Here is a 10,994-nt window from a genome sequence, read left to right as displayed (position 1 = left end):
CGAGAAGAATTTCGCTTTTCACAATTTCTTAAAAGGACTGGCATTTCTCTCATTCTTTTTGCGCAAAATAGAAGGGTAGAAGCCTCAAGACTCAGCCTCAATGAGTTGGGATACAGGTTCCTACTACAGCAGTGTTTGGATAGTAGGGGGAGCTTGTATTTGTATAAACATGACTTCTAATAGTATCACAAATTTTTCTTGTATATATATATATAAAAGTTTTCATTTTTTTTCAAAGAGAACGATGAACGTAGTTTGCCTTAAAGTTCAAAACCTTGTGATATATAATTTCAGAAAAAATATGCACATGATGATGTGACCAAACGATCAATGAAACTAGCATGAACCATAAGACACTGGGTTCCAATACCAATTGAGTTGTTCAATACTTGGGTTGTTCATTAGTGGGAATTGCAAGTATATACCCTATACTTGGCAACTTAGAAAGGAGTTGAATATATCTTGGGACAGTGTAAGTTATTTTACGTTATGATTGGATAAAAATCTTTTGTTTTTATAACCAAGTGTCACGACTAGCAGACCTACAATAAGACAACAAAAATATAGCAACAATCTTTTGTGGCAAGAGAGCTGGCTAATTCTTGGTACTTCAAGTTATCCAATTACTTTAAAGGATAGGTTTTTCTCCGGTACACTTGTCAACATTTAATTGTGAACTACCAAAGAGTATTACGAGGACCCACGTTATAATGAGAGCTTCTTCTTTTTTCTGGATATATAAACTTTCTATGATCATATAAAAGTTCCCATTCAACATAAGCTTTCTATGATCATTTCACGAACATAACACACACTAAAATAGATGAACATAGGCTTTTACAATTTAAATGAAAAAATAACCTTGCAAAGATTACATGTGTTATTATTTTTATATCTCTTATGTATAAATATAATTTTATAGAAAACATAAAACTAAAATTAAAATTTTAATAGATGCAAAATCAATAGACTCGTGGCTTTTGTTTAGTAATAGTAAATTTTTTCACCCTCATGTTTCAAAAGCTCAATAAAAAAAAAATCAAATAAAATAATAATAATAATGAGCCCGCCCTGTGTCTGTCTGGACCAATAGAAAAAAATGAAAAACTCAGAGCAGTCTCTCACTCCTCACTCACAGTGTAGGGTTTTATCACTCATTTTTCTCATTTCACTTCACTTCTTCCTGGAAATTAAACCCAGGTATAGTTTATTCTACAATAATTTATCTCCACTTTTTTTTTTTTTCTTTGGGGCTGATACAACTTAATTTTGCTTAGCTATTATTGTTTATTTTTTTTTAAAGCTTTATGCAATTTTGGAAAATCTGAATGTGGAAATGGGGTTTTAGTCTTTCTTTCTTTTTGCTCATTTTGATTAGTTTACTGAGTGTTAGAGCTAAAAAGATAAAGGAGTAGGAAAAATAGAAAGATTTTCTTGGTGGGGTTTTAGTTTCTTAATGATTTATGATAATCTTGGTAGTTTTTTTTTTCTTTTTTTTTCTCACTTTCAAGAAAGAATTGTTGACTTTTGGTATTGCTATTGACACTATTTTTGTAAGTATCTATTGTTGGAAATGAAGGGAAAAACCTGGATTTACAGATGGAACAAAAGTTTTGATTTTTTTTTTCTCCTTTATATATATTTGGTGCTAATTAATTTTTCTCAAGGTTGTTTAGGTTTGGACTATCTCTATGCTATGTTACATGGATTCAAGTATGCATTTTTCCAAAATTTAGCAACTTTTTTTTTTTTAGTATATTTTTGAAGGATCTACAAGAAAGTAACATACCCTTGGCAGCCCGTTTGGATTGCATCAACACTAATGAAAATTTCATGTAATATAGTTATTTATGTTGCATTGTGGTGGAATATATTGCTCCTCATTTGTTAATTCACCTAGGATTGAAAGTGTTTTTTTTTTTTTTTCATTAACCACTTGATGTTGAAGATTAACCACACCCCTAGCAACTCGTTCGACAGGTGTACATCTAGACAAATGAGAAAATTCATGTATATAGTGTCTGTATGTAATGTGGTGGAGTCGATTTTTCTTCGTTTCTTTCCATTTCTTTTGTTTGATAGTTCAGCTTTGGAATTTCATTATTTGATGTTGAAGCTAAACATTTTTCTGTTGTTCAATATTTCAGCTTTACATGAGTAGCTGAAAGTTGAAAAAAATGCACACAATTAAGGGTGGTTGGGTCGGGCAAACATTTGCTCTTGCTACTTATAATGACTCTAGTGGACGGAAGACTAGAATTAGGCGTTCGAAAGAGGAGAGGAAGACTATGGTTGAAACTTTTATAAAGAAGTAAGTTACGTTTTCATTTCTTCTTTAACTAAGCTTTTCTGATAATTTCTGCCAAGTCTGGTTGATTGTTTAGGTTTAGAACATCACTTATCTTGCCCTATGATATCAGTTCTAGTAGTATTGAACCTAATCTTTGTTTAAATTCTTCAGACGCTTCACTCTAGCTAACGAATCACCTATATCTGTGTGTCAATTTTGCTAAATTGTAAGAGAGCTTCTTGAAATGATATTTCTTAAGGGTATTATATAAATATTTGATTTGTGAATTAAGATTGCTGCTATATATTAATGTTCTCTTCATATGATGTCTCATAGAGATAATTAAACTTTTGGAAGCAAAGGTGCATATTGAACATTACTCAATTACCTGGTTAGGCAATTTGGTCTTTGCATGCTGGTTTCACATAATGGTTTAAGTATTGCAATGTTAGATAGATGTGGATGAGAATGTAAGCAGGCCTCTAAGTTAAAATGTGAGGCATGTGTTCTGTCCTTTTTCTTTGCAAGTAAAAGAGGTTTCATTGAACAATAAGGGAATTCCCTGATTTACAAGAGGTATAACAAACAGAAAATTAAGCTGCAAAAATATGTTGCTTCTACAATGAAATCCCTAAAATTTATAGGAAGACAGCAAGATGCTAGTCATTTGGGAGAATAATGACCATTTTCACTTATCAAAAAAATAATTACCTCTTTTCATCAAAAGCTCTTTTATTTCTAACCTTACAACTTGTCCACATCTTAGCATGTAAAAAAAATCCTTTTTGGTAAGTAGCATTTAGAATCATTTTTCTCCCTCTCACAGTTCTAGTTCCTATTCAGCTCCACAGTAGGTCTAAAACATCACTTGGCATCATCAACTCATTTCTCTCGCATAAGGGATCAAACTTGAAAGTTGTGCAGCAGTGTTGCAATGCAATACTCTCTCATTTTATGTGGTCCTTTGTTCTTTAAGGTGAAAATTATCAAATTTTGAAACTATCAAATAATGGGTATTAGCTTAGCTCATATTTTTTCTTTTCTTTTTTGACAATGGTAACATAGCTTAGCTCATATTTTTTCTTTTCTTTTTTGACAATGGTAACATAGCTTAGCTCATATTTTGAAAGTAAAACTTGAATAGTCGAGAGTATACTTAACTCTATCTATGAAAAGTGCTCGTTTCTTAAAATATTTAATTAGCATTTTAAAGACCTCGCGAATAAATGATGTAGTTTAACCTCCAATTCAAATACTATTTTAGCCTGATATGGTACTCTTTGGTGCCAGAACACTTAAAAACCTCTCTCTTCCTCTTGTTATATCGTTAACATGTAACATCCAAAAGTAGAGTAAATGATTAAACACATCACACATTTGAATCTGCCACTGTCTCTCAGGTCAACTACTTTAGGGGTTATTTGTTACATATGATGGATAAGATGAGATCGCAAAGTTATCGGCTTACGGCGAAGAGATTTTGGAATGATTTATAATTTTGAGCACTACATGTGTAATTAAGATTAGCAAATTAGGCATGACATAGTACTCAAATAAGTCATAAACTAAAACCTACAGAAATAAAGCAATATGAAATAAAAAATGAAGTTCAAAGGGTGGGAGGAAAAAGAGGTATAGAGGGCTTTTTTTTTGGGGGGGGACCGAGGAGGGTGCATAACAGGGTCAATGACAGAGCTGGAGAGGAAAAATGGGCATAAGGAGTAAAATAACCTCTTAAACCCATTTCCCATGAAGAGGCATCAATGGGGTGGATTGGGAAGTAGAAAACTGCCCAGTAAAATCTCCCTTTAACTCTTGTCTCCCGTGACTAATGAGATAAAAGTATCCGACAAAGAGGGAATCATTATCCCCTCCATAATCCTAAGCTCCCTCCAATCTTCTTTGGAGCACTAAATCTTTACTTTCCAGCCGTTAAATCAACGGAATGAAATCTTATGTGCATTTGGCTTTTTAATGGTTGCAGATATCAGAATTCAAACGATGGGAATTTCCCATCACTTAATCTGACGCACAAGGAAGTTGGTGGCTCTTTCTACACAGTACGAGAGATAGTTCGTGAGGTAATTCAGGAAAATAAAGTTCTAGGCCCAGCTAAGTTATCTCCTGAAGAGCAGAACAATGTCATGTTTGCAGAACAATATCCACTAGGATCCATATCAACTGAACCACAAAGTTCATCTTTATCTGGTGAAACCCATGTTATGTCAACTTTTGCACCCAACCATTACATAGATAAAAGTGAAGAAGATGATTTTGGTGTGAACAGACAGCTTGATATAGCTGAAGTGAAGGTTGTAGATAATGTCCTACAGACTAGCACAAGTGACGTTTCCGAGAGAATTGAACAATCTGATGAGTCATACTTAATTGATTCTGAATCTGATGAACGAAAAAAGGAGGATGAGGTTGTGTACTCTGTTGGGATTAATGGGGTTGACCATGAGATGCCCGACGAAGAAATGGTTGATGATTATGAGACAACCAAAGAAAATGAAATCTCGCTCTCTCACAATCATCAAAATACCAGTGCACAAGTAGATTCTACTGAGATCATCTCGGAAAGTGTGAATGCTAGTCTTCTCGGTGGCGTTGATGGTAGTCGTCCTAAAGTTAAAAAAGATGAAACAGATGGAGAACCAATTTCTACAGAGTCGGTGGTAGGAGAGAATCTAGATGTTGAAGGTGGATTGAATGAACTAGAAGCATCAAAAGCAACAGAATTACTGGTGGAGGACTTTCCCCTGCGACCCATTTCTAAGAAAATAGATGACATGGATTCAGGATTAAATGAAACAACTAGTGTAGCCAAAACATCGGAAGAAACAGAACATGAACACGACAGAATAACCTCTTCGGAGAAAACTGCTCAAATTGTAAATGAGCCAGTTGATGTGATGATAGCTGATCCAACAACAGAAAAGTCGAGTAAACTGTTGAACGAGAAAGCAGAGGCGAAAGCTGGGGAGGCATCATTGGAAAGTTCAAGTTCCTCAGAAGAAAGAGCAGCCATTACTGCTGATATAGCAGTTAAGGCCTCATCAACTTTAGATAGGGTAAGCTTTTTGAGCAGTAACCTTTAGCAATGTTTTCATGTAGGTCGAGTCTCAAGTTCCTGCTTTTTCTTTCTTATTTATCAAAATTAGTCGTTTAATTTGAAGGTTTATTTCCTCTGGTGCTTGTGTTAAACTCTTAATGTACCCATTATTGTGCTGGGATCAGGAAATAGTAGAGGAAATATATCTTTTTGTGACGAATGTATGGGAAGTATGGTGTGTTTGGTATGGAGGAAAACTTTTTATAGAAAAAGCTTTTCAATTTTCCCGTGTTTGGTTGGTCAAAATGCTTTGGAAAACATGTTTTGTATGAGGAAAATGAGTTCCTTAATGGAAGTAGGGAAAACAAGTTCCATAAGTGACTCCCCCGCGTCCCATCCCCATAGTGTTTTGCTAGATTACATACAAGTGCTTTCGGGATAATATTTTCTTTCCTACTTACCAAACACTAGAAAATAAGTAAGAACCCCACTTGTTTTCCGGAAAAGCATTTTCTGGAAAACATTTTCCTTCATACCAAACACACCCATAGAGTAAACTACTTCAATCACAATCTTGAGTTTTCGAATTTATCCCGTATGAACATTTCTTAAGCATCTAGCACTTAGTATTAAGGTTAAATCCAAAAAAAAAAAAAATGAAGTGTTTATGGAAGAAATAAGGAGAGGGTATGATTTTGGAGATGTAGTAGAGGTTCTTCGTTAGGGCCATTCAGACAAAGTTGACTGTATTTAACCCCTTACGGGTCGTTTGGTATGACAGATAAGGAGAAATAGTCCTGGGATAAAAATTTAGTATCACTATATTTCTTATTTGGTTACGGATTTTGGGATAAGTTATCCCGGGATTAAAAATAGTACTGGGATAAGTTATCCCTGACAGAGGGTGGAATAACAGTCCCAAGATAAAACAATGACAACAACAACATACCCAATGAATTTCACAATGTGGGGTCTGGGGAGGGTAGAGTATACGCTGACCTTGCCCCTACCTTAGGTAGGGAGGTTGTTTCCGGAAGACCCTCGGCTCAAGAAAAGGCATAGGAAAGGTTAGATACGGGCAAAAAATTCAAAGAAATTATGAAAATGAAAACAACGAAAGTGAATAAGCCATGATAAACCATTCTGTGCAAACAGATACTCGCAGAAATCAAGGGACAAGAAACTAAAGATCAATGCAGCTACTCGCAAAAAAGGATAAACGCGACTACCTACTAGCCTTCTACCGTGATCTGAGTCCTCCGTACCCTTCTATCTAAGGTCATGTCCTCGGTAAGCTGGAGATGCGTCATGTCCTGTCTAATCACCTCTCCTCAATACTTCTTCGGCCTACCTCTATCTCTTCTGAAAGCGCCCATAGCCAGTCTCTCGCACCTCCGCACTGGGGCATTTGCGTCTCTCCGCATCATATGCCCAAACCATCTCAGCTTCGCTTCCCGCATCTCGTCCTCCATCGAGGCTACTCCTACTTTGTTTCGGATAACTTCATTCTTAATCCTATTGCTCCTAGTGTTCCCACACATCCATCACAACATTCTCATTTCTGCCATTTTCATCTTCTGAACGTGAGACTTCTTGACTGGCCAACACTCCGCCCCATACAACATAGTCTGTCTAACACCACTTTGTAGCACTTGCTTTTAAGTTTTGGTGGTACCTTATTGTCGCACAACACTCCGGAGGCAAGCCTCCATTTCATCCACCCTACACCAATACGCTGTGTGATGTCATGATCAATCTCCCCATTTCCTTCTATAATAGACCCAAGATACTTGAAACTATCTATCTTCTGTATGACCTGGGTGCCAAGCTTCACTTTCACGTTAGCCTCATGCACTACATCACTGAACTTGCACTCCAAGTACTCCGTCTTGGTCCTACTCAACTTGAACCCCTTAGACTCAGGATAAAACAATGAAAATGACAAAAACAATCCTGAGGTCCCTCAAACCCTTTTTCTAATAAATAATATGGAGGTTATTTTTGTAAACAAAACAACTTTTTCTTAGATATTATGCAATGCATATTACTTTTAATACAACAAACCAAACAATCAATAAAAAAATAATACCAGGATAACTAATCCCAACATAACTAATCCTATCATAACTAATCCCATCATAACTTGTCTTCAAACCAAACGACCCCTTAGTGCTCAGGTAGGGTAACTATTGCTTTCCATGTAGTGTTGTATTTTGCTCTTTTGGTGCGGCTGGGGGTTGGTTTGAGTTCCTGGCTTTACGTTCTCTCTTGATAGTGAGTGGGATGGAGAGCTTACAGGTATATGTTGGTTTGAGTAGCTTTACCTTTTCCCAAAGTTCACTTCGATCAATCTGTCGAAGACATGTTATTAGGCATTTTGACTGAGGCAAGTGATGTGGTTTCCTTTCTGTATAGTTACTTCATGCTATCACAGCCTCGACTTTTATGGTTTTAAGAAGGTTTAGAAGGTTGAGATGCTCCAATTTTTATGCATTTTTTTGACTTTGATAAAGAAATTCCCTTCAGTTATGGAACAAATTTTCTAGAAGCAAGTTAGTTCAGCTTACTTTCATGATCAAATGAATGTCTGTCTTATTTGATATTTGTATGGAATTTACAGCTTTGCATAACCTCCTAGATAGCATTAGACTTTTACTTTTCTGCCATGATTACAATGATAAAAGTTCTCGAATTAAGGTTGTCATATTTTGTAATCTGCAGTTAACTTTAGCTGTAACCAAAAAGAGTCCAATTAATGATAAACACAAAATAGTTTTTACTTGGTACTCTGATCTAACCTGGACCCTGCTTGCCTTTTTGACTATTTAGTGTAAATGTTCAATTTCTCTCCATTTAGATGTTAACATGCTATTGGTTACCTTTGACTTAAAAAAAAAAAGATGTTAACATGCTATATTCAATTTACTTTTTCAGAGTGTTAATGTTTCTAGCCCTATGCTTAATGAAACTGGTGACAGCAGTAGTATTAATGGTACTTCTAAGAAACAAGCTGTTGACGAGTCGATTGAAGGTAAAGGCAAAACTAGCGTTCAACATGGAAGCAGCCAACAGAAAGGAGGCAATCCTCCACTAGACAGAATTCATCTGTGAGTAAATCTTAGTAACTTCTTTTGGATGGGCTTTACTGTAGTCCCTGTTTGACCAAGCTTTTGGGAAGCCAGAAGTGCTTATTTTTTCCAAAAAGTGTTTATTTTGGAAAGTAGAGATGTTTGGCCAAGCTTTTAGAGAAAAAATAAGTGTTTTTGAGCAGTAGTAGAAGTTGTTTTTCAGAAGTTAATAAAGTTCCTTTTCCCCGAAAGCACATTTGGAACATTGGCCAAACACAAAGTACTTCTAATATTGGCAAAAGTTTTTTTCAAATTGATTAGCCAAACAGAAACTGTTACTCTCCAAAAGTACTTACTACAAAAAAACACTTTTCAAAATAAGCAGATTTTGGAAGCTTGGCCAAGCATGCTATATTAGTGTCAACAAGTTCATCGTTCCTGCAACACAATTCCTGCTAATTTAATTTTTGCTTGCTAATTTCTCCAGTGAAACATGGAAAGGTGCTTCAGCAAAATCCAGGGAACGTGAAACAAATCCACTCCTGGCATTATTGAAGGCATGTTTCACGGCTTTTGTCAAATTTTGGACCGAAGAATAGCTTCTTTGCTTTTTCTTCTAGTGCTTCGAGGATGGTTATAGATCCTGCAGTTGCTGCAGTGATATCCGGGTTTGTGGGAGGATGCTTTTCTTGAATTATATCATCTCTGAACTGAAATGGAAGTTACACACTCTACCACAGGGATCTCTCAAACCAAAATCCCAAGGTTTTCTGTGGGTCAGGATGATATATTACTTGCATGATAGAACTTGTGCTAGTTGTGACTCAGTGCATGTGCGATATGGTTTAGCAAGTATTTTTAGAATGAACATTACTTATGAATTCCAGATATAATAGATTAGATCCATCAATGCTCTATTCTTTTCTCAAAGGCAAAAGCTGTCTTTACTTGAATATATAAGAGGCTTCATTGTTCTATGTGCTTGTCATGTTTCTTGCAAATATTGAATGTTTGTGTTGTATTGTCAATTTTTTTATACTCTTGCTTTTTTGTGTTGAAGTTTGCAAAACAAGTATTAGGGGGTTTTCAAGTTTTCACTCACAAACTTCAATTGTATTTTCATGTCCAAACACAATTTCAACTTCCAAATATCCCTTTTCAACTTCAACACTACTTTTTGGAACTCATATCCTAACGCCTAAGGAACCATTTTTCTATTATTCTGAAAGACATCAAATTATATAGTTGATTCCGACTTGCTTAGAATGGAGGCATAGTAGTAGTAGTAGTACTAGTTGTAGTACTCTTGCTTTCTGTGTTTGGTTACAATATACCATGACGAGAGATCTTGACAAGGATTTTTTTTTGTGTTACAATTTTGATGTCTTTCAGAATAATAGAAAAATGGTTCCTTAGGCGTTTGGATATGAGTTCAAAAAAGTAGTGTTGAAGTTGAAAAGGGATATTTGGAAGTTGAAATTGTGTTTGGACATGAAAATACAATTGAAGTTTGTGAGTGAAAGCTTGAAAACCCCTAATACTTGTTTTTCAAATTCTATATTTGAAAATTTCATGTTGAGATAATAGGCCAATTTGATAATAAATACTTGTGTGAAATAATTTGTAAATTTCAAAATTTTGAGCCAAAATCTACGGGGGTAGTTACAAGTAAAATATATACATAAGTACAAGTAAATAAGTAAAATATTTCATAATTTACAAATATTAACTAAATTACACAATCTACAATATATACTCTATATTTAGGGTATATGCATGATTTTATACCATAAATAAAAAAATATTGCTATGAATAAAAGGCTAATAATAAGGAGTTTCCTATATTAGTGATAACCAAATTAAATACATATCAAAACACATTAATTACTTTGCTAAACATCCCAATATATTCAGCTAACATTTTAATCCATAAAATAGTATACTACTGTTTATATGATATATATTATACAATTTCTTGAAAAAGTATATATATTCTTGTACTTATATATTACGTATATTTCACTATTATATACTATATATAATATTATTTTTTATATATTAACTAGTATATACAATATATAAAATAATTTCTTATGTATATTAAACAAAAGTATATATATATATATATTTGACCACATACATTATTGTATATATTAGGCATATATTGTTTATTATATTAAATATATACAATTATAAAATTTAATTGAGTTAATTTTCCTATTTCATGGAAGAGAGAGAAAAAATTACATAATAAATATGTGATGGCAGACGAAAGAACACCAAGTTTTATGGGATGAGGTGTCAGTTATTAATTAAGATCCTATTTTAGTGGTAATCCATAAGTAATTATATTATTCTATCTATATATTTTATATTGTATACTTTATATGTATCAAGTATATTGTAATATTATATAGGGTATATAATATCAAGTATATTGTGCTATTGTATACATTATATAATATTAAGTATACCATATAGAACATATAACATTGGTATAATATTAATTATTGTGCTATTGTATACTTTATATAATATTAAGCATATTATATCCAACATTTAACATTGGTATATCAACTAG

The 10,994-nt window shown here is 34.1% G+C and overlaps 1 protein-coding gene across 1 annotated transcript; it reads left to right on the top strand.

Moving 5' to 3' along the window:
* Nucleotides 1-1,042: 1,042 nt before the first annotated feature.
* LOC132614525 (uncharacterized) lies at nt 1,043-9,390 on the top strand. The gene is made up of 5 exons (XM_060328989.1): nt 1,043-1,200; nt 2,148-2,311; nt 4,275-5,364; nt 8,280-8,452; nt 8,901-9,390. Exons 2-5 carry the CDS (start codon nt 2,178-2,180, stop codon nt 9,010-9,012), a joined length of 1,509 nt encoding a protein of 502 aa, XP_060184972.1. The 5' UTR covers nt 1,043-1,200; nt 2,148-2,177; the 3' UTR covers nt 9,013-9,390.
* The last annotated feature ends 1,604 nt before the right edge of the window (nt 9,391-10,994 follow it).

This window comes from Lycium barbarum, chromosome 10 (assembly GCF_019175385.1).
Source record: "Lycium barbarum isolate Lr01 chromosome 10, ASM1917538v2, whole genome shotgun sequence".
Lineage (NCBI taxonomy): Eukaryota > Viridiplantae > Streptophyta > Magnoliopsida > Solanales > Solanaceae > Lycium > Lycium barbarum.
The sequence above is the reverse complement of the archived record's forward strand: the minus strand, read 5'-3'. Positions and strand labels throughout refer to the sequence as shown.